At 52.5% G+C, this 26,841-nt stretch overlaps 2 protein-coding genes across 2 annotated transcripts; one reads left to right on the top strand and one right to left on the bottom strand.

Moving 5' to 3' along the window:
- The first annotated feature begins 117 nt into the window (after positions 1-117).
- DNAJC7 (DnaJ heat shock protein family (Hsp40) member C7) lies at positions 118-20,594 on the top strand. Its single transcript, XM_039565931.1, has 14 exons — positions 118-251; positions 7,767-7,855; positions 8,099-8,223; positions 8,310-8,423; positions 8,742-8,816; positions 10,315-10,433; positions 10,757-10,910; positions 11,638-11,802; positions 12,817-12,908; positions 13,971-14,044; positions 14,382-14,528; positions 14,729-14,881; positions 15,394-15,456; positions 15,767-20,594. The coding sequence occupies exons 1-14, from the start codon at positions 148-150 to the stop codon at positions 15,802-15,804; spliced, it is 1,512 nt and encodes a 503-aa protein (XP_039421865.1). The 5' UTR covers positions 118-147; the 3' UTR covers positions 15,805-20,594.
- LOC104697757 (2',3'-cyclic nucleotide 3' phosphodiesterase) lies at positions 20,531-26,797 on the bottom strand. The gene is made up of 4 exons (XM_039565934.1): positions 26,710-26,797; positions 23,985-24,654; positions 23,326-23,468; positions 20,531-22,774 (listed from the first exon to the last, which is right to left on the bottom strand). Exons 1-4 carry the CDS (start codon positions 26,710-26,712, stop codon positions 22,322-22,324), a joined length of 1,269 nt encoding a protein of 422 aa, XP_039421868.1. The 5' UTR covers positions 26,713-26,797; the 3' UTR covers positions 20,531-22,321.
- Positions 26,798-26,841: the final 44 nt, after the last annotated feature.

Below are 26,841 nucleotides of genomic sequence, written 5' to 3'. Positions count from 1 at the left end.
CGGCCCCGCCCGATGCCGCCGCCGGGCCCCTCCGCGGGCGCCCCCTGCCGGTCGGGCCCCGCCCCGCCCCACCGGCTGAGGCCCCGCCCGTTCCGGCGCTCGCCCCGCCTCGTCCCGCCCCGGTCCGGCCCAGCCCCGCGCGGTAAGATGGCGGCGACGGCGGCGGCAGCGGCGGCTGAGGCCGAGTGCGATGTGGTCATGGCGGCGCCCGACGGGCCCGGCGAGACCGACAGCGACGAGGAGGCGCGCAGGTAGAGCGGCGGCCCGGGCGGGGAGAGGACGGCCCCTGTCCCTCCCGGTGGGCGGGCCGCGGCCCGGCGAGGCTGCGAGCGCCGCAGGGCCGGGGCCGCGGTGCAGGGCGGCCGCAGGTGCTCGGCAGGGCCGGGAGCGCTCCCGGGGACTTCGGCCGGGTCCTTGCACGGGCGGACCCCGCCGGCAAAGTCCTCTCTCCGGGCCGGCCGGGAGCGGCGGCGCCCCTGGGGCTCCGCAGCGGGGCCCGGCGGGCGGTGACAGCCACGGGCCGCACGCGGCAGGGCCCGGGAGCTGCTGGGTTTGCGGTGCGGGGCCGGTGTGTCCCAGTGAGCTCCCGCGGCCTCCGTGCGCACCGGGATTAGAACATCTACCCGCTACCGGCGTGTCCCAGAAATACAGTTCACACCCTGTGTCCCGAGGCCACACAGCTTCACCGGTGTCGGGGGAGCGCGTCCTCCTCCTCGCTGCGGGGGGAAGGATTAAACGCGTGGGAAGAGGAGGCTTCAAACTCCTGAACCCTTTGCTGCTGCATCACGCCTTTCCCCTGGTCCGTTTGAAACCTGCCCACAGTGGGTTTCACTCTGTCGTTCCTTGCTGCGGATAACGGGAAAAACGCCTTGGGCAGAGCCCTGCTCCGGGAATGCTCCATCATCCAGGAGCTCCTGGTTTGTCCGTGCAGTGCTCTGGTGCACCGTGCCCGGGGAAGCTGCCAGTGTCACCTGAAGCAGCGGGAGGTGGGATCCCGACCTTTCCCGCACGTTTTCCTCCCAGGAGTGAGTGAACTGGAGCGCTGTGGGCAGAGAGGTGGGAAGGTCCCTGTCCAGGAAACCACTGGCTCTCCATAGTGGCAGGTGCTGGGTTTGTCTCCCAGGGAGCTGGAAGGAAGGAGCTGCTCCTGTAGGAGTGGAGACATTTGCTCTGGAAGATGATTCAGTGGAATGAAGAAGAGGAAACAAAACCAAAAGTGGCCTCTGAGGAATGGTGGTTTCAGACTCCCATGGATGACCCAAGGGATTCTGTGGAATTGAGGCCTGAGGAGCAACTCCCTGGGGAGGTCCTGCTGAGCAGGAAAGGAGGAGCTGCTGAAGAGGCACTTAGGGCTCACAGAGCACTGGGATCGCCCAGCCTGTGAGGCTGGGACAGGCCTGTGCGGGCACATCATTCCTGCCTCCTGGGCAAGCAAAACGGTGTGTTTGAAATGGTAAAAATTCCCAGAGGTAAAACCCTGGCTGAAGGCGCAGGTGTCTGCAGGTAGTGACCTCCAGCTCCTTCCTTCCATCCTGAGGCTGTGCCAGGCACCACTTTAGGTGCCTTCACAATCTTTCCTTTTTGTGTTCTTTTGGGGATGTCACACCTTTTCCTTGATAAAATGAACCCATATGGGCAGGAGCTGATTCCCTGGGGAGCTGGCCCTGCACACCCCGCTTTCTTTGCAGTCCTGTGCATTAAGTTGTTTCCCACCCCAACCCTTCCTTTTTCGCTGTGGTAGCTTGGTTGTTCTTGTGGAAATCAGAGCAATAATTGCTGTATTGGGGAGTGGCGTTGGAGCCTCAGAAGTTGTCAGTCAGGTGCTTGTGGAACATCCCGGGCCAGGTGAGGGCTGGGTGAGCTCTGCACAGGACACACTGATTTGGTGCAGCCTTCGGGATGTGTCTGCGCTCACTTACGTAAAAATCAGCAAAAATAAGAGAAAACCTTTTCAGAATCCTTATGATAACTCAGCAACGAGGGTTCCATGTTCTGTGTTTCCATTTAGAGATTACAGTACAGCAGAATATTTGCTCAAGGACTCCCCTTTGTCCAAATGCACGATTCTGTTCTTCATGGCTTAGTAAAACTGGAAAGTTAGAAAACGAGCAAAAGGGGAGATCTGCATTTCAGAATGGCTGTAACTAACGCCCTGAAGCAGCTGCAGACATGCCAGGGGCTCCCAGGGTGTTCAGGGCACAGGAATGGAGTGTGGTCAGAGGATAATTATTGTCCGCTGCTGTCTCATGGATTGTTGGGGTCCAGACGGAAAGCATTGATGTAATTGTGTTAATTTTATCCATTGGTGCACCAGTACAGAGCAGCTGATGAGCAGGACTGAGCCACCCCCAAAAACTCACTTTTTTCTTCATTAATTTTAAAGGTTTCTCACCCATGGGAACAGTTTTTCCCTGCTCCCAGCTGCTCTATGAGCTTGGGCCCCTGGAGTTTTGCCAGGGAGAATTTCCTTGTCATCTTCCTGGCAGCTTTGGGTTCTGGCTTCCATGCATGCTCCAGGCTGAATCTTTCTCCTCCTTCTTCAGTGCTGGAGCATGTGGAAGCCTCTTAAGAAGAAATACCTCCAGCTGTTGGGAAAATACTGTTAGGAGATTGCGGAGCCCCTGCTGCAGACTTGGGATGTGTTGGTGCCTCTGTGGGGCATTGTCGTTTCCCGCAGCAAAGTGACGAGCACGGAGTGGCCCACACAGAGCCCAGGAGGTTCCAGGCCTGGCCAGTCTGTGGGTCACTCACTGATCAGGTCTGCAGGTGTTACGTGGATGTTTTCAGGTGTTGGTGAGCACCAAGAGGCTTTTCCAGTGCATGAAATGAGGTGCATCTCAGTGAGGCTCCTCCAGATGTTGTTTCTCACCAGCTTTCGGGGCAGCACTAGCAGGAGGGGGCGAGTCGTCTGAGGGGCACCAGGTCATTCTGGGATAACCTGGAGAAGGCTCTGCTGTTCCTGTTCTGCCTGTAAATGGGCAGTTGGGTTTCCCAGGTGATAAACCAGCCCATTTTACTTATCTGGAATTATTTTATGATCTTATGATCATACCAGAAACAGCAGAAGGTACTCGTGTAGTTGTTTGCTTCCCCATGCGTGTGCAGAGTATTTCAGTATCTAACTTAGGCAGTTGCTTTATCCAGTTGGAAAAGGTGATCCATAGCTACAGTTTCAGCCTATTTCCTTAACATGAAATGTGCTTTTTTGAGGTGAATCATAATGTAGATGCAGTTGTTTTTCCCATGGAATTCTTAAGCTGGCTGGCTTCCTTTGTTCAAAAGGAATTCCTTCCTTCAAAAAAGTGGTCTCAGGCTGATTCTAGACCCTTCCATGGGTTTTCACAAAAGTTACGCTGTGGCCCTGCCAGGCATGATGGGGCCATTGCTGGGAATTAGGTTAATTCCGAGCTCCGGGAATTACATAACTGCACAATTAAAGTTGGGGCTCGGCTGCTGTTCTCGCTCGTGGCTGCAGGGAAGGTTTGGGTCAGTTCTTGCATTTCTTGTGGCATATTTCGGTTCTTACGGCTCTTTTGGTCTTCCACGAGTTTGCCCTTGGGTATGGGGAATGTTCTGGGGGTTTGAGCACCTTGTGGGTTCAGGTTCAGTTCTGCTCTTGGAGAGGCTGGAGGCAGCCCTTTGTTACATTTCCATGGGTGAGTCCTTCGCCCATCCATGTAGATATTTGCATGTCCAGACTGGGATTTCCCGGGCTGGGGGTTTTGTTGAGTCGCTGCCATGGTGTCTGTGCTGCCGGGAGCGCGTTGGGGGGAGCTGATGTGCCGGGAAACTGCTCTGCTCTGCCCTCGGCGGTCAGCGCTGCCCAGCTGGGGCATGGCAGCGTGTCACACACGAGTGTGTGTGACCACTGCCCTGGGGAGCCTGTCCCAGTGCCCAGACACCCTCTGTGGGAAGAACCTTTCCTAAAATCCAATCTAACCCTCCCTCACCCAGCTCCAGCTGCTCCCTCAGGTCACTAGTCACCAGAGAGAAGAGCTCGGCACAGCCCCTCATGAGGAAGTTGTAAATATATATTCCCATATGTCTAAATCCTCACTCAGTGTCAAACCTCACCTGAGGACGGGTCTCTAAAGTGCACCCTGTGTATCTGTCTGGCACACAGTGTTTTGTTTCTCTTTCAAGCCCTGAAAGAAGGGAGGGGAGAGTATTGTATGTCCAGGGGAAAACATGATGGCTAATTTTAAGCTCCAGACATCTGCCTGCTGTAAACTGAATTGAGATCACCCAACTTATTTTACCCCAGCGGCTGAGTCACATCTGACAGCTGAGAATCTGGGTGGGATTTCACCCCCAAAAATGCCTGATAGAGGCACCATATCCTATTAAAGAAAAAGCCTCTGCAAGAACTGTACAAAATAGGCAGGTGTGCTGCTTTTGCCAGAGCATAACTGGAAAGATTGCTTGGTCAGGATGGGATTTTGGAGCTTTCCTTAAATCCTGGCTATTTCAGGGTTTTGCCACAGTTTCATAACGGAGGCAGGCAGTGAAGTGGGAGTGAGGGTCAGGAGAGCTGGGAGAGAAGTGACTCTGCCACCTGCTTAGGTGTTGGATTTCTGTCACTGGCGCATCCTTGCCCAGGGGCTGTGCCAGCACACCTGGACCAAGAGCTGCTGGATTACAGATCCCCAAAGGTTCCAATGACAGAAAATCAGGTGTCTGCGAGATAGGTCTGCGGGAGTCTCACTGGGAGCTGGAGTGGGAGGTGGAAGCCACGATCGGCACTTGAGCGGGGGCAGCGTGTGGAAGCTCTGAGGAGGAGGCAGGAGTTGTTAGGCAAGCGTGGGATTGTGTCACTGTGCGCGGGATGGCTTCTCCGAGAGCTGCTGTGCTGGGAACGAGCAGGGGCTGAGCTTTCACAGGGCACGGGGAGGAGAAGGAGCCTTGTGCTGGTTCCTCTCTCCCCAGGCAGGCAGCAAGCTCCATCCTCAGAGCTTGAGTGTGCAAGGGAGTGTCAGCTCACAGAGCTGCTGCTTGTCTTCGTTGGTCTCAAGCTGTGCCAGAAGAGGTTCAGGTTGGATGTCAGGTGGAATTTCTTCACACAAAGAGCTGTCAGGCATTGCCCAGGGAGCAGGTGGAGTCCCCATCCCTGGAGGTGTTCAAGGAACGACTGGACGTGGCACTCAGTGCTCTGGTCTGGTTGACAAGGTGGTGATCAGTCACAGGTTGGACTCAAAGATCTTGGAGGGTTTTTCCAACCCAGATGATTCTGTGGTGGCAGGTTCTCTGGGGAGGCAGGGACCAAAGTGCTTCAAGTATTAGAGATGCTGAGAAATACCATAAAAGAGAAAAAAATAATTGCCTCACTTGCAAGGAGAGTCACTCCCACCAGTCCCTCCTGTGCCTGTGGTGCATGTGAGTGATGAAAGACAAGCTTCTTCCCCAGCTCCTTGGTGCAGCTCTTCTCTGTTTCTGTGTCCAGCATGGAGCGGCCCTGCAAAGACACTGACCCCGTCACAAAGCCACCCATTCAGCCGGGGGCGTATTTTTAGCAAAGCACGATTCTTCTTTGGTGTCAAAAGTAGCAAGTGGGGAGCGCAGGCCCCAGCAGCGCGGGAGGCAGAATGAGCTCATTCAGGCCGCAGCATCTGTTGGGGTGAAACAATCCCCAGTGAGATCAGGGGCTGCAGCTCTCCTTGTTGGAGCCAGAGCCGTGGTAAACAAGGGCTGTGTGCTCTGTATGTCAGCAGGGCACAACAGGGCAGAGCTGCTTCTGTCCTGGCGCTGGAGCTCGAGCCCAGCCTGACAGCTCTGGCAGGTCCTTTACCTTCATGCTGTGGGGGTGATTTGCTTTAACAATTACCATCATTAAGCCTTAGGCCATGTGAGCAGCAGAAATACCTGCGCTCTCCTTTCTGCCAGTGTCACCTGAGGCACTGTGACATTGATCTGCATTAAAATGCTTAGAAGGAAAACAGACCATTAAAAAAGAGTAGAAAACAGTAGTCCTTGTGTGGGAGTGTTTCTCTGGCATCTCAAAGTACCAGTGATTTGTGAAAATTGGTTTTGCCAGGGTTATGGTTTTTTCCTCCCATTTTCCCAGCTCTTCCCAGCAGTTTGTGGCAGATGGGATGCTCTGGCACACAGCCTTTAGGTGTGTCTATTAGATGGTAAGTCCTCATGACATGACAGGTAAAATGGTTAAAAGACTTGTGACTCAGCCCGCTGTGCTGGACAGGTTGTGGTGGTGGCTCAGGTGAATTCTGCCATTAAGACTGTTCACCCATTTCTTTACACTGTACAACAGAGACCTGAGGGAAGGAACTTTCAAAGGATCTGTGATTTTCTTTTCTATTTGTGATTACAGAAACAAGAGAACAATGAAAGTCTTTACTGCCCAGGTTCCAAATGTGCAGAATTGCTCGGTAGTTTTTCCACTGTATTTAGATATTTGATCCGTAATACTCAAAAAAGGTGGTTGTGTTTGGAAACATTTTAATCATGCAGAGTTTGCATCCTGATTCTTGTGATGTGGATCCATCCCACAGGCATATCCTTGTTGTACATCAGTGTAGCTGGGAGGGTGCAGAGCTCCTGGGGCTCTGGTGGATACTGGCTCCTGAGGAAAAGCCAGGCTACAGCACCTGCCTCAGGTGTGATGCTGGGAGGGCTGGGGCAGAGGAGGGATGGCAGTTTCCCATCTCTGACGGGTGAGTTAATCATTTTCTGGAGCAGGGGCAGGAGGAGCTGACCTGGGAGCCAGGACAAGGCTCTTGGGGGGCAGTGGGTGTGTGCTACCCCATTGCTCTGCCACCGTTTTTACCCATCTCATCTTATCCCAGTGTTTTAACTCCCGCAGGGCTGTGGCTGGACTTGGCTGGGGTGTAGCCCACAGCAGAACTTAAAACTGAAAGTGAAGAGCACACTTCCCAGCTCCCAGTGTCCATTGTTCTGACAGCTGGGAAATCTGCGATGGCTCAGTGAAAACAACCCCTGCATGAGGTGGTTGTGTAGGAGCGGCCAATGGCAGCCTGAGCAAGGCTGAAAACATGGGAACTTGTTCCAACACAGTTCCCTTTGTTCTCTCCCAGGTCAGCCTGTGGAGCACTGCTCGCATTTGCTGCTCCATCACCGTGGTGTGCTCTCCCTCTCGGCCTGTGCAGCTGAAAGGCTGAAGGGAGAGGAGGGAAGAGAAGGGGCTTGGTTTCCTTCAGGGGAAGCTTTGCTTTCAAGAGTTTAAGGGAAGCTGCTTTGAACCATATGCTGTGTGTTTTTAAATGTCCCAAACTGTCTCTGCAAATGCTTGCTCTTGAGTGTGAGGACTATTTCTAGACCTGTTGCCAAGGCAGTGCCAGGCTTCTGTTGCAGGCTTGTACCCATATTTCTCTTTGATTTTGCTGTCTTTAGAACGTGGAAATTGTTCTTGGCTCTAGCTCGTAAGTATGTGGGACTCCTGAAAGAGCCAGCTCTGTCTCTTTTGTTCTGAGGTGCAGCACGTTGCAGGAGGGGGCTGTTGGGTGAACCCTGTACCAGGGAGTTCTGCTGGACTCTCTGAGGGGACTCAAAGGTGGCTTTAGGCTGCATCCCTGTAAAATTTGGCCAGGAAATATCCCTGAGTATCCCGAGTAAAGCGCTGGAGTATCTGGGAGCCAGCAGGAAATGAGGTGTGCTGGGTGGTGTGTGCTGAGGAGATCTCACAAGAATATTTGGAGCATTGAACAGTTATGCCTGGGGATCAAATGCTTGTCATGGTCACAATCTGTCTGGTGCTCAGTTCCTCTGAAATGTGGTGTTTTGCTTCCTTTCAGAGAAGCAGAAGCATTCAAGGAGCAGGGAAATGCATACTATGCCAAGAAAGATTACAACGAAGCGTACAACTACTACACAAAAGCCATAGGTGAGAACAGCTGATAATACCAATCTTTGTTGAATACCATGTCTAAAACTGGAGCTGGTTGCTGATTTCAAACACACCAGTGGGGTTTCTGACAGCACGTGCTGAATGAAAACCTCTTGCCTGCTTTAATTACCTTGGGAAATGTCACCAGATCGATAATGCCAGTCAGGGCCAATGTTCTTTAGTGCCACAAGTTGTGCAGCTGCTACGTCATACTGATAGTGAGTCTTGCATTGTCTCCAGATACATGTCCCAATAATGCCAGTTATTATGGGAACAGAGCTGCTACACTCATGATGTTGGGGAGGTTCCGAGAAGCACTGGAGGATGCTCAGCAGTCGGTCAGGTTGGATGACAGCTTTGTACGGGTACGTGGAGAACATCAGGCTCCTCATTCAGTACCTTGTCTGCACCTGTTACAGCTCTTGCAACTCCCTTTTATCTGTGTTCCCAGGGCCATCTCCGGGAAGGGAAGTGCCACCTTTCCCTAGGGAATGCCATGGCTGCCAGCCGCTGCTTTCAACGAGTTTTAGAACTGGATCATAAGAATACTCAGGCACAGCAGGAGGTAAGAGGATCTTCAGATTTAACTGTCCCCAGTAGATACTGAGGAGGCTGAGCTGGACAAAGGATAAATGGAGAGTGGTGTAAGGCAGCTGCCACTGTTGTGTCTCTTTCACAGGGTACAATTTCCTGGGCTTCCAGTTTGGTCACTTGATTTCCAGCTGATTTTAATGCTGGCAAAAGTATTCATGTCATCTGCATTATTGGTCCATGGTCTGCAGTAGTTTTGGCTCTGACGTTCAGGGATTGGCTGCTCAAATGCTGCTTGGTGGCATTTCAGAGCAGAAACTGTCCTGCAGCACTTGTGTGTTCTGTCTTTCAGCTGAAGAATGCCACGACTGTGCTTGAGTATGAAAAAATAGCTGAAGTGGATTTTGAGAAACGGGATTTCAGGAAGGTGAGTTTAACTTGTTTGGTGTGGTCTTAGATGGGAACTGGTGTGTTTGACATGGCCCAGGCAGGTGTGTGACTGCTTTCCTTGCTGGGTGTTTGGGAGATGCTGTGCCACATCTGTTGGAGCAGGGCTGGCTGGTGAGCTGTGTCAGCTTTGAAAGTGGCAGAGCTCGTACTCCCTGAGCACTGACCAAATGACAAGTGAGGTAACTGGCTCAGGCCAAGCCCTCTGTCACTGTTTGCTTTGCAGGGTGAGTGGAGTCATGAATGAGCTGTTTGAGACAGATTTTGTCAGCAGCTGCATTTGATCACGCTTTCCTCCTGAAATGCATATCCAGGATTCTTCTTTCTCAACTCTTTGAAAGGAAAAAAAAAAAAAAAGGCAGGCTGTGTGCCAGAGAGGGTCATACAAGGAGGAATGCAGATCTGCATGGGGCATTCTCCTTACAGCTTCCAAATCTTTCTTCCCAAGGGTTGTAACAGGATGCAGCTGGTACTGACCTGATAGAACAAGAAATGACAACATGAAATCTGAAAGGCACCAAGCACTTCTCATGCAACTGTTTCTGTGCAGTGGATGCATGTAAGGAGCAGATTTACCCCAGAGAGGAGATTGTGTGGTACATTGAGCTCATTGTTCAGGTCTAAGGCTGAGCTCTCAGGCTAAGCTCAAGATTTTGGAAGGGTAAATCCCAGCTTTGTATCACCTTCTTCTGAGGAGCAAATGGGATGTGTGGTCAATCTGAATTTCTCGTGTAGGAATTGCCCTGCCTGTATTGCATGTTCTGGGTGTCTGCATCTGTCCCTCACTTCCCCAGTCCCACTTCAGTGGGGAGGCCAACATGAAACGTGATCTTTGTTTCTGGAGAGCTGCTCCTGCCTCACCCAGGAGCCCTTGGCTCTGGAGCACAGTGCTTCCCACAGCAGGGCCCCGTGATGTCACAGGCCGAGGAGCAGATGAACCTTGGGGAACAATGCCCTGTTCTTGCACAGATGTCCCCACCAGAGTGCAGGGATGGAAAAGACCCATTAGCTCACCCTGCCCATGGCTGTCGGGCCAGTGGAAGATCAGCCCTTGCACTGTACTTTTTTTGTGTTTTGTCCAGTCCAAACTGTCTCAGTCTATTGAATTTCTGTCCCTCCCACATGTCTTTATACTGCAGGAAACAGGGGCAGGATTGTACTTCTTGGTCCTTTCTTTAGGGCTTACAGTTTAGAAGAGTTAAAGGGACGGACCTCCTACAGGTGTCCCTTGAGTCTTGTGTGGGGCTCTGTCACAGTAACGTGGCAGATGCCTCAGACCTTGGCACACAAAGCCCTTTGAAAGGCACAACCTGCACATGAGGAAAATTTTCCAATGAAATCTATCTCCAGCAGCAGTGGAGGTGGGTGTCTGCACGCTCGCCTTCCTGGTCAAACACAAATCTCAAGCGTGGGGCAGCTGTTCAAACCAGGCCCTTGGCTCTCTGCTGTGCTCATGCCCGTGGTTTCTCCCACCCCAGGTTGTGTTTTGCATGGATCGTGCTTTGGAGTTTGCTCCCGCGTGTCACCGGTTCAAAATCCTCAAGGCTGAGTGTTTGGCGCTGCTGGGCCGGTACCCTGAGGCACAGTCCGTGGCCAGGTGAGTGTCCAAGGGCTGGGGCTGAGGAGCACCTGCTGGGGTGTCCTGGCTGCTGCCTGTGCCTCACATCTGGAGTAAGTGAGGGAATATAAAATAGAAATATTCCTTAATGCATGTTGTGATGAGGAGGGAGGGTGTGAATTTATCCCCATTAATCTTCCTGGGAAGCTGCATCCATGCTGCTTGAGCAGGCTTCTGTCTTTTTGGCTTATCTGCAGGACAGACTTGTTAAAATAACCGGGTAGCTCAGTGGAGGAAGGTGCTTGTGGAGGTCAGAAGGAGATGGGAATAGGGATGATTTCCTATATTGCTGTGTGTTGCAGTGATATCCTGCGGATGGACTCGACCAATGCCGACGCGCTGTACGTGCGTGGGCTGTGCCTGTACTACGAGGACTGCATCGAGAAGGCCGTGCAGTTCTTTGTGCAGGCCCTCAGGATGGCCCCTGACCACGAGAAGGCCTGTCTTGCCTGCCGGGTAAGTGGTGGAGATGGGGCAGCAAAATCAGCAGGATCTGGGGTGTTTTTAAACCAAACACGTCGTTTGGTTCTGCTGGATCAATCCCTTCTCCCTCCCTCAGCATTGCCATTCCCAGATCTCCAGGAACAGGCAGTGTGTCCAGCCTTCCCCAAAGACAACCAGCTGCTGCCTCAGATAAAACCAAGCTCCTAGAAACTGTTTCTCAGTACACTGTGATACTTTGAAGCAGCCTCCCCTTCACACTTTTTTGTTCCCTGGTCATATATATACAGGAGCAATAAAACAAGGTAGATTGGTTCTAAAGGAACTCCTAACTTTAAGGTCCAATATCCACGTCAACACCCTGACTTCCGTTTAACACTGGTCCTTCCTGTTGCTCCTTCCCTGGTGTGGTTCTTCGACTGACTTTAAATCTGTTCATATGTATAAAGCTCTCAAAAAGTGAGCTCACAGTCCTTTTATTTTAATCCGTAAATTTACTGCACTGTCATGTTCTCATCTTAAAAATTAGGCACCCTTTTTTCTGTGGAGGAGGCCTGGAATCAGCACTGGTTGTTCCTTAGTGCTTCCAGATTTTCAGCTGCTGGAGCAGGGCTGTGACTTGTATCCTGCAGCAATGTCTGAAACCAAATTAGAACTGTTGTGTCTGAGGGTCCTTGTCTGGCAGAACAAGGTGCTTGGTCCCCCTGACCTCGTGTCCTTACCCAGGTGTGTTTCCTTTCAGAATGCCAAAGCACTTAAAGCGAAGAAGGAAGACGGGAATAAAGCGTTCAAGAAAGGCAACTACAAACTAGCATATGAACTGTACACAGAGGCACTAGGAATAGACCCAAATAATATCAAAACAAATGCCAAACTCTACTGCAACAGGGGGACGGTTAATTCAAAGGTAAGGGATGGTCACCCGGCAGGTGTCTGTCACCACGTCCCTCACCACAGCAGTGATAAACTGCAGATCAGTTATTCTGGAAAGCACAGGCTGCCCTGGCTGCTGGGCAGCTGCATCTCTGAGGCCATGGGCAGTGTTTCAGGGTTTTTGTGCTTGCACAACACTTGGATCAGTTCCCAACAGCCAGCAATCGACTCCTGCAGAAACAAAACTCAAATACTTGGGCTGCACAGAGTGGGAGGGAGGTGAGGGACGTGCTTTAGCCTTATCTTAGTCAGCAAAAGGCATCCCTCTCTGTTTGTTTCCTTCCCAGGAATGAGCAGATTTATTTTTTTTTCCTTCTTGTAAATCATGTCTTGCTTTGGATTTTTATGTAAAAAAAAAAATTACCTAATTTAAAGCCCCATGACATTTCTTCAGCTTTGCTGTTCAATTTTAGTCCTGCACTGTCGAGAGAAACAGCCAGTCATGTGACAGTGCTCCCAATTCCCACCCTGTGTCCTCTGGGCATTTTTCTTCCTCTGCTGTCCCAGTCTTGATGCTGCTGCCCCAGACACCCCCACTTGGTCGAGAGACACAGGCTGTTCCCAAAACCTGGGAAGTGGGATGAGCTGGGGGCCACATAATGGGTGTCTGACATGGCTGTTTGTGTCTGAAAACAAACAACGCTTTTCCTGAAAAAGATTTATTTAAAATATTTTTAGGTTTATCTTCCTGCCCAGGAATTAGTTTGGACACAGAATTGGGATTGTTTTCAAGAAGACGCTTGGTTTTGAGTGCATTTCTTACACAGAAGCACCACATAGCTCTGTCATGTCTCTGGCCAAGCTTCTGATTATTTTTTCCCAGGGAACAAAAGCTCAGTGTTTGGGGGAAATTGGAAAAAAATTCCCCGACAGAGACACAGAAAACAGTGAGCTTTTCCCAGATTCCTCACACCTTTCATCTGCCTAAAATCATGGTGCAGAATTTGTTCTCTGTGTGGGATTTACTCACTTTTTTCTCACATTGTAGCTTAGGAAACTTGAAGAAGCAATCGACGACTGCACGAACGCGGTGAAGCTGGACGACACATACGTCAAAGCCTACCTGAGGAGGGCACAGTGGTGAGTACACCTTGACATCAGGCACCTGAGCATGTGTGTGGGCAGGAGCATCCTTCTGGCAGCTCTGAGGGACAGCATCACAAATCGGGAGCTTAACTGAATGGAAGAGCAGCCCTGAATTTATTCCTCTTCCTTATGCTGCTGAGGAGATGGGGGTAGCTCTCTATGGTCTCTCCTGCTTGCCTGGATTGGACACTGCCTCTTGATGGTGTATTTATAGAATCATTTGGGTTGAAAAAGACCTCCAGAATCATTGGATCCAGCCTTTGACCGATCACCATCTTGTCAACTGGACCAGAGCACTGTGGGCCATGTCCTGTTGTTCCTTGAACATCTTCCAGAATGGTGACTCCACCACCTCCCTGGGTACCCAGTTTCAATGCCTGACCACCCTTTCAGTGAAGAAATTCTTCCTGATGTCCGTCTGAACAGGATTTAGGGAGAATTTGTTCTAAAACTTGACTTACTGTGTTTATAGATGAACATAAGATGTTCTGTCCCAGAGAGCCTCTCTCTCCATGTCTGCAATTGCAAATTTACAGTGGTTGGAAAAGAGATTGAAAAAGACCTCCAAGATCTAACTTTTCCAACCTTCCATCTCTGTAATTGCTAAATTACAGTGAGTAGTTAATGTGTGAGTAAGGCTGAGGGGGCGACAGACAGGCACGTGTCCCTCGGAGGTGCCAGGCTTGTCACTCCTGACCAGCACTGCCAGTGTGAAGCTCTGTGCCAGCTCTGACCCTGCACCAGCTTCCTGGAGCTCGAGCTGGCTGGGATCAGTTCCTGCAGCTGCATATTGGAATTATCAGGTCATTAAAGCAGAACTTGTGCTGCCAAAGAAGGTTGCAGTGTCCCCTTGGAGCCCAGAGTGCAGGTTCCTGTGCCAGGGTTTCCCACAACTGTCAGGGCTCCCAGCAGTAGCGCTCTGTGGGCTCCTCTGAGGTCTGGTCTGCTGCAGTCCAGAGCACTTCTCTTAATCCACATCCACCCAGACAGCCTGTACTGAAGCCCTTTTGATGTTCCTGTGAAGGACACCTTGGTCACCAGTGTTTCTTTCCACAGTTACATGGACACAGAACAGTATGAAGATGCTGTAAGAGACTATGAGAAGGTTTATCAGACAGAGAAAACGAAAGGTGAGCACAAGGGCACTCTGTGTGTGCACAAATTTCCCTGAACTGGCAATTTTTTTGTTGTTCCTTTTTTCCCCGCAATATGCTTTGATTTGCAGCCTAATACCCCAGCAGGGCAATATGGAGAAGCCCTCAGAAGCGCTGGAAATCCCTGTCTTTGGTCTGTTTTCTCTCCCATCACTGACTGCTGAGATGATAATTCAGCTTGTGTCTGAGGCAGTGCATTGGGTTCAGAATGCCTGGTTTTGGTTCTTGTTTTGACTGTCCCCTTGTTGTTCGAGTGGCCTGAAGTGTAAGGGATGGAGTAACCCCTCCCCTCTGGTGTTGTGCTCCGTTCCAGAACACAAGCAGCTCCTAAAGAATGCACAGGTGGAACTGAAAAAGAGCAAACGGAAAGACTACTACAAAATCCTGGGGGTGGACAAAAACGCCTCTGAAGATGAGATCAAGAAGGCTTACAGGAAACGAGCACTAATGCACCATCCAGGTACCCACAGCAGTCCTTAGGTGCCCTGTGTAGCCATCACTGAGGCAGAAATGTGTACGGAAGAGGGAATTTCTGGACAAATAGCAGCTCTGACCCCACAGATCTAGAGCATGTTCTGGGACAGGAGCTTGGGAATGTTTAACATTATCTGTTTGCACTAGAAATTAAAAGCTTTTTCCTGCTTGTTTGTGTATCCCCAGACCGACACAGTGGAGCGAGTGCAGAAGTACAGAAGGAAGAAGAGAAGAAATTTAAGGAGGTTGGTGAAGCCTTTACCATCCTGTCAGATCCCAAGAAGAAGGCCCGCTATGACAGTGGGCAGGATTTGGAAGAGGATGGATTGAACATGGGAGGTCAGTGTTCTTTACAGTACTCTGCCATGGCAGCCTTTAACAACATCAGACCCTTTAGGGTCTACCTTATCCCCTAAAGCAAGCTTCCCATTGGGAATGATTCCATGAATTGACTTGGTTTGGTCCCTGAAAGTGTTGGGATGGCAGGGCTGCACTGTTTCTAGTTGGGAACAGGCTGGAATACTGGCAGGTGTTGTCCTTGGCTGAGCTGGTGGGCAGTAGCTGCCATTAGGCAGAAATCTGTCACAGGATGTGTTAAAGAGTGTAATTGTGAGTCCCTAAAGGCTGCTTATCCAGATCCTTGGGCTGCCCCGTGGCAGGTTCTCTCTGTGACAGCTGCTTTACCTGTTTGTGGTCACTACATGGCCCCATGTGCTTGGAGCCAGCCCTGTGTCCCGCCACTCGGCCACTCTGAGACACTCTCGGGACCCTCAGTGAGCTGACAGCTCCTGAACTGTGGGAGTGTAATGGCTGTTCCGCTGCAGCTCATGAATTCCTTCTCTTCCCTGTAGAATTTGATCCAAATAACATCTTCAAGGCCTTCTTCAGCGGGCCAGGGGGCTTCAGCTTCGAAGGTAGGTGAGGTGTTCTCCTCCCAGCCTTGGAATCGTAAGTACACAGATCCCCTGGCAGGGCAGCTGGGGCTCTCAGTGGCTGTGCTGCTTGAGGAGAGCATTTGGCTGTCCCATAAATCTAAGACCTTTTTCAAAGTTCTGCCTGCACAGCATCAGCTGGTGGCTGATTCTGGTTCTTCTGGGTTCAAAAGCCACAAACCCAGGGGCTCCCTGTTCTGGAGGTGTGTGTGGGCTTGGCCATCCGTGTGCTGCTTAGGGTTGCACTAAAACAATTTGGAAGGTCCTGATTATATTCCATTTTCTTTTTCAGCTTCTGGGCCTGGAAATTTCTTTTTCCAGTTTGGCTAAGAAGCAAACAAACACAAATCAAACCACACATACCTGATCTGCTTCTTTTAACCTCGAATACGGACAGCCCCAGACTCCTCCTCCATCACGTCTCGTTGTCCTTAGAGCAGTTTCATTTCTGGGTTGGAGCCTCTGTTTGTGTGTTGTGTGTGTGAAGAGGAAACCAGCTCGGGAGGGGAAGGCTTGTGAATTTTGTTTTACTGTTAACTTTATTAAAAAAAAAAAAAAATAAATAAAGCTTTGAATCTTTTGGTCCCTCCATGCTGGCCCGTGCTTTCAGCTGCTTCTGCCCCTCAGCACAGAGGATTTCCTGGAATCTTCCCAGAATCTCCACGTGTGAGAGGGTGAAGGAATTCCTGGTTTGTTCTGGTTGCTTCCAGAGCAGCATGTCCAGGGTTTGGAGTAACTTGTAAGTTATCTTAATCTTTTGGAAATACTGCCAAGGCTCAATCCAGTTTCGTACAATCCCATTTCACCTGCCGGCCTGGCTTCTTGGCTCTTTTTATTTCTTTTTTTTTTTCCCCATGGTTCTCCCAGCAAGGCCCACTTGGGCATTAAACTTCCGTGATAACATGTGAGCTTACAATTCTGTATCAGAGAAACGCTGCTTAGAGTTTAAAGAGCAGCTTATGTGAGAATTCCCTGTGATGCAGCTGGAATTAAGGGCTTTGTGTTCCCAAGATTGTCCTGTTTAAGGGAATATTGAATTTGCTCTGGGCTGAATTCCTTCACTGTACTTTTTTTAATTAACCCACTTGAATATTTTATATTTGTGCTAAACTTGATTTTTGTTGAGCTTGATGTGTGATTTCCTGTTACTGATCCATGACGTGGGTGAGTCTTTCAGTGCCAAGTGAATTCCAGGCAGGGATCGTGGGTGGTTCGGGATGTGCAGCGCCGAGCTCCCGGTGTGCAGCAGCTGTGTGTTCAGTTAACCTGGTTCAATGGTTTTCCCCTGGCAGTGATTTACTCCTCCAAAGCAGCAAGAAAATTCAAAGTCCAGCTCTGACCTGGCAGTCTGTACTCTTTTCTCTTGTGCAGTGTCGGGGGGGGAGCTGGAGGGATGGATGAGCTTCTGGCCTGGAGCCGTGTCCCGATGGGTTTGGTGTGGGGCACTGCCCGTTAGCAGTTTGGTGTTCACATAAAAGGTGGTGTTACAGCAGGGTCTTAGCTGGGAGAGGGCTCTGCTTCCAGAATTCCACCCTTTTCTCTAGAGCATGGACAGCACCTTTTTGTCCAGGTGCTCTGTGTGAGTTCAGTCCCGTCTATGGTGGGTTCTGGAGCACAGTGCTGCCAGGCCCAGTCGCGGGAGGTTGTGCTCTGCCTGGGGTGTGAGGGGAGCAAGAGGCAGTGGGGCTATGGCAGGAAGTCCTGGGTTGGTGCTCAGTGAGGGACTGTGGCCAGGATCCTGGGCTGACCCCGGCAGCGTGGGGCTGTTGGAGGCCGGAGTTTGCTCGGACAATGGGTGTTTGTGCACACAGGCTGGGCTGTGCCGAGAGAGACCCTCACAGTGACTCTGTAACGCCTGATTGACCCTCCCACGGCAGAACAAACACTGCAGGGAGTTCATTCCACGAGGTGATCACTGGGAATGCCACGTCTTTGTCTTCCTCCCTCCGAGGGCTGTGTGTGTCCTTCAGCAGGACAGGGACCGGTGTGGGGCCCCGAGGTCCCGGCGGTTCCAGCGGTGACGTTGCCGTCACGGTCCTGCCATGGTGTTTGGTGAGGATTCTTGACAATCTGCTTTCATAGAGGGAAAATTTAAGGGCTTAAATTTTAGCACTGCAGAATAGAGTATTTTACAACTTGTTTGAAACTCAGCTTTCTAAGTGAACCAGTGCTGAGTAATACTTTGAAAAACCCAACTCTCCCACGTTTATTCCGACGTCCTTCACACCGGTGTGAGGGATGGAGCCACCCAGGTGCACCGAAAGCAGCTGGGTCCTGGCACTTTTCAGGCTCTGAAATGGTGAGTACCTGGGGAACTGAAATACTGGTCTATGCACATTGATGCTTCCTCAGCTTTCCTGGCACTGTAAATCAGAGTTTACAAGGCCTGTTTAGTGGCATTTTGGATCCATGGTGTCTCTTCCTATGTGTGTCTTGATGTCACCGTACAGTCTGGGCTGTTCTCAGTCTCCCATTGCTGAGCAGAGCCATGTCCTGTGTCTGTCAGTGGGTTTATTCTCATTTCCCCTTGCCCTAGGGAAGTGTGACCGGCTTCCTTCCTCCCTTCCTTCTCTCCAAGCTGAGTGAGCCCATTCCTTGGAGCACAGGAGTGGAATGGCTCTGCTTCTGGGAGAGAAAATGTATACAGCAGCTATTTATAACCTGTACATGAATGCATGATTTAATGTAGTTAAATATTCATATGGTGAGTGCCAAGATCTTCTACAGAGCGTAGTTACGTGAATCAAAGCGAAGGCAAATGTGTAGACCCATGGAATGGTTTGGGCTGGAAGGCCTTTGAAGGCCATCGAGTCCAACCCGCTGCCATGGGCAGGGACACCTTCCACTAGCCCAGGGTGCCCCAGGCCCTGTGCAGTCCCTGTTCCCCCTGGCACAGAGCAGGCCTGAGCAGGGCTTGGTGGCACCTGGCACCTCAGGGCAGCAGCAGTGTCCAGTGGCACAGTGACCTCCACCATGTCCCAGCATGGCTTGGGGAGACAAAACTCTGCTTCTTTCCAAAAAAATGGGCTCAGCTGTGCGTTGCTTGGGGTGTTGTCTCCACACACAGTGGTTCCAGGACATTATCTGTGGATTGTGGTTGTGTGTAGCTACAGGGAAGCTGAGTGCCAATGCTCCAACCACTCGCAGCCCCACGGGAGCCACCGGCCACAGGGATTTGCTGCAGGCACCACGAATGAGCATCTCCAAGCGATGCTGTGCCTGCGCTGTTTTTAGAAGGACAAAGAGCACACGGAGGTGCAGGCAGTGGTGATGCCAAAGGCCCAGGCATGGTGGGATGGACACACTTTGGTGTGGATGGACACACTTTGGTGTGACTCTCAGCCTGGCGGCTCCTGCCCAGGGTCTCTGAGGAGGAATGGTTGGTGCTGTGAGAGCTGCTGTGAACAAGAAGGAGCAGAGCTGCTGTGGCTGAGAGCCAGACCGGGCTAGTGTGTCAGGGGGCGTTTTCCACCAGCCGAGCTGGGAGTAGTTGCTCTGAACAGCTCAAGAACTGGCAAGTGGCTGTTGGCGTCTCTGGGAAAGTTGTGAACTACAGAAGATGTGTGAAAAGTGTGGCTGTGGGCAGAGCTGGCATGTGGGGGCTCTGCTGTGGGACTGCAGTATTGGCAGGGAGATCAGGAATTGCGTGGCTGTTAGGCTTTCCCTTGGGTTGGAAAGCTGTGAAGTCCATTCAGGAGGTTCTGGCCACCCTCTTAAGGCTCCTTGTTGCTCTGGCTGCACAGGAACCTACCTGGTTTGTTTTTGATCCTGTGAGCGTTCAGTGAGCAGGATCCCCAGTGCTGATGACTGCTGGCTGTTGTAAATGCAGAAATCCAAGTTGGAAAACAGGAAAAAGACAAATTGTTCAGGGACAAGAGTATTATCCATGGAATAGTGGGTCCCTCTGCTCTCTCTGTCTGCTGACATACAGAGTGCATGCTGCTGGGCTGTCATGGTGTGACTGACACACAGGCTGGTGCCAATCCCTGTCCAGCCACGCTGGCCCTGGATCTGCAGCCATCAAACAGCCACAGGGTTGGGCCATGTGCTGCTTTGCCATTTCCAAATGACTTCCTCACTTTCAGTAATAATTCCAGATATTCTCTTATTTACAATGGATGGTTTTCATCCTATTTAAATTTGTGCCTTGTCCTCTCCCCTCCCCTTCTCCAGGGAACAGGACAACTGTGTGCTGCACCTACCCATGTCCCTGGAGCAGTGCTGGTCCCCAGGCAGCTGTGGCAGGGCTGTGACAGGGGCAGGTGGCAATAGCTGGTGGCTGTCCCTGCCCTTGGCTCAGGGGCCATTGTGGGTCCCTGCATGACTGTGGGAGCCGATGTGCAATGCTTTGGCCTTCCTGGCCAGGCCTGGCTCTCTCCACTCCCACCGTCATGGATGGGGTTATCCCTTCTTGGAGCAGTGCTGGGCATTTTCCCTTACCCAGATCTGAGCTTGGAGGGACAGCTCTGGTCTATGGCTGGGAGCTGGGACACTGCACCTGAGCTGGAGCACCAGGGGTGGCCCAGGGGGGCAGGATCCGTGGGGAGCCTGCAGCAGGACAAGCAGCCCAGCTGCCATCCCAGCCTGTCCAACTGTCCCATCCCCATCCCCACTGTCCCTTAATGGCTCGTGTGAACAGCGTGGTGTGAGGTGGCATCCAAGGGGCCACGTGAGAGCACCTTGAGCCCCGCAGTGCCCGTGTGTCACAGCGTTACGGAATAGTCAGGACAAATCCAGGCACCGATGCGAAGCCACTTGGAGAGGAGCTTGTCCCTGTGCTGCCGTATTTATCTGAATTGGAATTCGGAATGTTTACCTCAGTGTACATAGCTCAACCTTTCCCTGGGAGGAAAGGGGAATTGCATGGAGCAATCACTGTCCCATTGCTTTGCCAAACTCCTCATCCTCTCCCAGCCGGGCTCCGCATCGGTACCGACTGTCCCTCTTGGACCTTTCTAGGATGTGAATGGTAAAAATGTGAATATTTGTTGTTTACTTCCTTAGCAGAACTCCTGATGCCGTGTTTGTATGGGAAATCAGCCTGAGCAGACCCATATGCAATCGGTTTTACTTTATTATAAACTGTATATGATGTACAAACTAATAAAAACTCAAACGACGACAGTGTCACTGTTGTTCTTGAACAGGCAGATGAAGGAGATATTCCAGCTGAGTATTCCAGTGCTGGAGTGACCTGGGTGCTGGGGGTGTGGGCTCAGCTGGCCCCTGAGCCAGTGCTGGCAAATACCTTATAGAGCTTTGGTGGAACAAACCCTTGAGGTTCTGTCAGGAGAGGCCTTGGCTGAGCCTTGGGCACTCAGCTGCTGCCACTGTGAAAGCTTGGAAGGGTTTCTCCACGGAGGGTCACAGGTGCTCTGGGTGGGTTTATAGCTCACTCTTTCATGTTATAATGAGAATTTAATCCTTTGCTTTGGAACAGCAGGAAGTATTTTGCTTTCATGGCAGAGTGTTTGGTACCAGACAAGCACCAAAGCTCTCCCTGCTTTTGGCCTCAACATTCAGAGGAGAAACGCTCCTTGCGCCGGCAGCATTGGACTCGGGGTGAGCTGTGCCCAGCAACAGCCCCAGCCCAGGCCACGCCTCAAACACAGTCAGTATTTACAGTGTTAGTGTGGGTTAATGTGACTCTGCTGCTCCCCAGACCCTGAGCCAGAGCAGGAGGTCGAGCTGGGACCTGACCTGGGGCTGTTAGTGGAGCTTTGTGTTAAACAATGCCCAGGAGCCACTGCCCTGCTGGGACAGGGCCTGGCAGAGCACAAACCCAAGTTTCAATAAAACAGATTTAATGACAGAAGTTCTGGGTCAGTAACTTCCAGCCGGGGTTTAGGTTCGAGCAGACGTGAGTTACGTGGTTACAGTGCCTCCGCTTCCTACACTACGGGATTACTCCAGCCTAACTCTTAACATTCAAGTGCATTAGAGGAAGGGAGTAAAATCTTGCATGAAGTCCAGTTCTGTACTTCAGACATGATTTTAGTTTCTATCAAATAAGATGGAAAAGATGTTAGTTCATCTCTTCCACTCCCTGCCAAGGCAGGATTGTTCCCTACAGGACATGGGATGGTGCTTGGTCCAGCTCAGGTGGAGGGAAGTGGCTGGAGCTGCTTTGCAGGAATTGGCTCCCTGTCCTGATGTTTCACTTGATTCCCCCTAAGTCCATGGCTGGTGTCTTTAAGACATCACCTGGCACAGTGCCCTCCTCCTGGCTGTCCCCAGAGCATCTCTGCTGTGAGGGACGGGAGCTGGGATGAGCCCACTGGGCAGCTGCGGGACCGGCCTGCGATTAGGGCTGCCAGGACCCGCTGCCCTCAGCAAGGTCTGTCCTTAGGGACCAAACCCTTGGTAAGGACAGGACTCCTGACAGGAGTGACCCATGCCTGGGTCTTGCCAGGTCTGACCCTGTAATTGGCTGCCAGAACAGCCGATGTCAGTCCCTGGGTGTGGGAGGGGAGGGACATCCTGCAGTTCCCTTGGCTTCAGACCAGCGACTGACAGGCTTTGGTCAGTGCCAACAGGTAAAGATCGAACGATTGTGGTTCAGAAGGGAGCGATAAAAGCCCAGAGCTGATCTCTCTCCAAGGAAGAAAACAAGCAGGACACCCCAGTTGGTTCCCTCCAAAACCCACATTAAAATCTGTGACCGTTTCAGTCAGGAGTTGCTTGTTTTCTTCCTTTTCTGAGGCCAATAACTCCCCAGAGGCTTCACACTGGGGTGGGCAGAAGGGTTGACTTTAGTAAAGGTAGAATTATTTCTCTTTACACTTTTAAGGTTACAGGAGTTACTTGCCTTTTAAAAACAAGCCGAGGAGCTGCCCTGCCCGTGCTCCTAGATGATGGTGCAGGAGCTAAAGGCAGAGCCCCGTTTGTTGGTGCTCTGCGTTGGCACGAGTTTTCCCTTCCCATAGTATCCCGAGAATATCGCCTTCACATCAATCTTTTTAGACAGCACAAGCATCCACATACCGTTATCAAAATACAGCAGTTTCCCTCCTCCGATTTCCCCCACTTGCTCCCCTTTGTTCCCTGCCTTTTCCAGCTTCACAAACTCCAGCAGGTCGAGCCCGGTCTGGACGGCTTCGACGCCGTTGGCGCAGCCGAGGGTGATGTGGGCCCGGCTGCCCCGCGGGAGGTTGTCCGTGGACAGGATCTTGTCGGCATCCCCGGGCCACAGCAGCAGCTGCTGCTCGCTCAGCTCGATGCGAGCCCCGACAGTCTTTGTGGTGATGAACAGCGCCGAGATGGAGAGGGTGAAGCCTTTGCCATAGGAAGCCTTCACGGCCTGGAGGAGAGGGACACACACACGGATCAGCATTAGTGCCTGTGGGTGGGGATTCACGGCGCTGCCCTGCAGTCACTGCCCCCAGGCTTGGGGATGTGGCTGCTCATGGCAGCTCTCGCTGTGACATGGTCAAAATACCCAGACCAAGGAGAAGGTCGGTGCCTGATGTCCCAGCTCTGTGGATTTGGAGCTGGTAACATCTCTGTCCTTCCAATATTTAACCTGGGCTTATGTGCTCTGAAATAATCGATCTGGGAATGTAAATACTTCAATTTATCATCATTCAACTCAAGCTGTCAGAGATGATGCTGGAAGTCATGTGTGATCGGGGAAACTGGGAGTATTTTGTTTGGAAATAGGAAACAATCACCGTCTCCACAACTCTGTGTTTTCTCTTGCACAGACCACGTGGTCGTAGTTCCTGTCCCTATATTTGGCCTCTTGACTCAGAGCAAAGCCCATCCCCAACCCTTCCCCAGGCTCATGGACACCCCTCTGGGGAGGGAGGGGACACAGGGGGTGTGGGGAGGAGGTGGGACCCCAACACTCACTTCCTGCTGTGCATATTCCTCAGCTCCGGCTGCTTTTCCAAACTCGGTGTACTTCGTGGTGCAGTGCAGGACCCCAGGCGGCCTCTTCACAAAGTAGCTGGTGAGATCTATTTTTATTTTGGGATCCTCGGTAGCAGAAGGAACTGCAGATACAAGTAAACAATGTCACTGTCCTGATCCTCCCGATCAGGAGCCCCAGTCCCACCTCGACTCCCTTCCCTACCCCAGCCTTCTCATCTCTCTGGCTGCTGGGGGAGCACTGGGTGGGAAGCCAAACCCCTCCCTCCTCCCAGGCTCTCCGCAGATGGAGCCAGAGAACAGAAGCTTTTGTGCATCACCGTGGCTCATCTTAAACCTGATGACGTGAGAGTCCCCTAAGGGATGGGATTGTTCAGCCTTTCCAAAACAGGGGACACCCAGGACCCCATGTCCTGCTGCTGCCACCTGAGCCCAGTGCCCTGTGGGCCCAGAGCTAAACAAACTTGGGAAAAACTCTTTAATTTATTTTTACTTACAAAAGCAACTTTGTCAACTATGAACACCAGATTAGTAGCTTTACAAAGCTTTTCTTGTTGACAGCTTTAAAAATTGACTTTAGAAGCTGATCAGACTTGTTAACACCAACAGGTAAAAACGTGGTAAGACAACATAATACATACAGTATTTACTCTCCTTTTTGAAGGCTTTGAGACTCCCAAGCTCATCCAGGAATGCCTGGCCAGCCTTCCTCAGGATCTCGGAACTTCTTTTGCTCAAAAACCACCCAAAATACATGGGGAGGAATTCCTTCTCCAAGCTTGGTTTCATCTTCTTCAGCTCTTCCACGGATAGTTTCCATTGATTCTTGTCCTTTAGCTGGGGACAATCCAAGCGCCACGGGGTTTTGGGCTCGGCGAAGATGACTTTGTACCGGTACTTGTCAGCAATGTCAAAGATCTGGTCCAGCCGTTCCCGCTCGTGGTGAGTGTCATCCAAAACGATGACGCTGATCTCCCGTTTGCAATAGTCAACTAGATCCTCATCCACCTTGGAGTACTCTTCGGGAATGGAGCTTCTTATTAACGGTGTAATTTTATAGTGATCAACAGAGATGACCTTGCAGGCATCTTTGTACCGATCATGGATGGCCTGGGCGAGGGTGGACTTCCCGCTGCCGGGCAGGCCCCGGAGGATGAAAAAGGTTTTGGATTCTTTGAGTGTGGAGATGGTGTCTTCATCGTCCAGGAATGGGAAGTGCAAACTCTCAGGCCTCTCTTTCGCTGATTGAGTAGACATTTTTCTAAATATTTTAGGCAGGAAAGTGTGACTCTTCTTGGAGAAACCTCTGTTCTGAAATGGAAAGAGAAAACACTTTGCAGGGCAGGAACCCCAGAGACAATGTGGCCCTGCTGGCACCTTTAGTGGGAAGGATGGGGCACAGGGAGCATCTCCCCCACACTCCCTCACTTGGGTGCCCTGCTCAGCTGACACCTCCTCCCACAGCTGCTCTGGCTGGTCCCACAGCAGGGACCTGCATCCCGCCCAAGGGCTGAAGGTTCAGCCCCGCTCTGGCCTCAGCAGCTGCAGCCCTGCCCTGCCAGGAAGGGGTTTCTCAAGCACCATGAGCTGCCACAAAGCCCCAGCCCAGGCAGGGCTCCTCCTGTGGCACATTTAGTCTGAACGCTTGAACAAAACCCTGTGGCTGCCGGATGCGAAGGCAGGGACCCGTGGAGGAGCCCAACGGGAACCGAAAGTCCCAGCAGGTTGAGAGCTGCCACGCTCTCATCCCTTCACCTGAATCACAAACCCCGTTCCCAGGGAAGAGGCTGTTTCCTAGAGCAGCCAGCAGGGATGACGCTGTCTCTGTCTGAGCTGCGCTGAGGATCAGCAGCCGAGCACCTCGCAGGAGGGAATTCGGGCTCCTCTTGGGAAGAGCAACTGAGATAGCTTACAGGAAAGCCAAACCCCTCCCAGCAGCTGCTAGGTAGAACTCGAAAGTGAAACCTCGAGTGCTGGAGGAAACGAAACACTCATGGTTGGCAGCAGTGAGCGGAAAATGCCGCTGGGAGCTGGCACAGGCTCTCCCTCCCCTCCTGCCAGCAGTTCTGGTAAGTGGAATCCCAGATTAATTCCCAGTAGGGCCTGGGAAAACATGGGACTGAAAGGAAACGAGGGATTTCTTCAGCTGTGCAAGTCCTCAATAGCATCAACGAGGCAGACACTGGTTTTGGGTCAATACATGAACTTTCTACCTCCCCAGCTGCCTGTAGGCCAGTCCAGCCTGGGATCCACTGGACCTGCTGAAGCCAAAGATCATGGGAGTGATGCTCAGGAGTGAATTTTGCCTTTGATGCAAAAATTGAGAGGTTTTACATAAAACATAAATGCTCTGCCTGGGCCAGAAAAATGTTTTTCCAGTTTGCGGAGTGATGCTGTTTTAAAAAAAACACTTTTCACGTGTTGAATTTCCCCGTCTCTTTATTCCAGAAGGTGCAGATGGGTTTGGTTCCAAATGCCCTGGGAGCAGGACCCCACAGTTCCCACGGGCACTGCCTGTCCTGGGGTCAGCTGCAGCCTCGCACCCAGGCGGGGACACACGGGCCCCCGAGAGCAGCAGGGACCTCCGGGCTCCCCAGCGACCCCCGTGCTGCCTTCCCCACGGACTCGGGGCTCAAAGTGCTCACACAGGAGGAAGCCGCTGAGTTACCTGGGGCGCTGCTCCTCCTCGCAGCGCAGGTGCCCCGCTTGCCAGGGGACAGCACGGCCGGAGCCGGGGCTGCGGTGGCCCCGGGCCGGGCTGTCCCCGCACCGGGCTGTGCCGCGGGCGGGGACCGGGGCCGCTGTTCTGCCGCGGCAGCTGCTGAGGGGACTGAGGCGCTTTTCAGCCCCGTGAACAAAGGAACAATTGCGGCCCCCCCGGGCCATTGTTCGCCGCCGGCTCGGGGACAACGGGCGCCTTCACGGCCCGGCCCGGGCGGACAAAGGCTCCGCAGAGCCCGGAGGAGCGGGGTCTCGCCGGACAATCTCCCATTGAGCCGGGCCCGGCCCCCCCGCCGCCCCCACAAAGCTCCCGCTTGTGTCCGGCTCCCCACGGAACAGGGGCTCGCGTGGAGGGAGCGATCGCCCCCGGACCCGAGTTGCCCGTGCCCCGCCAGCCCCCAGGGTGTCCCGGGACCCCCGGGACGGAGCCACGGGCCCCCGGGGCCGTTCTCGGGGCCCGGCCGCCTCCGCGCTCCCCCAGCCCCAGCCCCAGCCCAGCCCCAGCCCCACGTGTCGGCGACGCCGCCGGCGCTTCCGCCCTCCTGGGAATCGGAACCGCTGCCCGGGCGGAGCGGCGGCCCCGACCCCAGTCCCGATCCCGATCCCAGTCCCCATCCCAGTCCCCATCCCACCGGCCCCACTTACCATGGTGAGGGCAGCGGCTCCGGGGCGGCCGCCGGTGCGGAGCGGCGCGGCGGGGAATCGGCTCTGGGGCGGCCGCGGCCGCGGCTCCTTTCATAGCCCCAGGGCCCGCCCGCCCCCGAGGGCCGGGCCGAA

Source organism: Corvus cornix, chromosome 27, assembly GCF_000738735.6.
Source record: "Corvus cornix cornix isolate S_Up_H32 chromosome 27, ASM73873v5, whole genome shotgun sequence".
Classification (NCBI taxonomy): domain Eukaryota; kingdom Metazoa; phylum Chordata; class Aves; order Passeriformes; family Corvidae; genus Corvus; species Corvus cornix.
The sequence above is the reverse complement of the archived record's forward strand: the minus strand, read 5'-3'. Positions and strand labels throughout refer to the sequence as shown.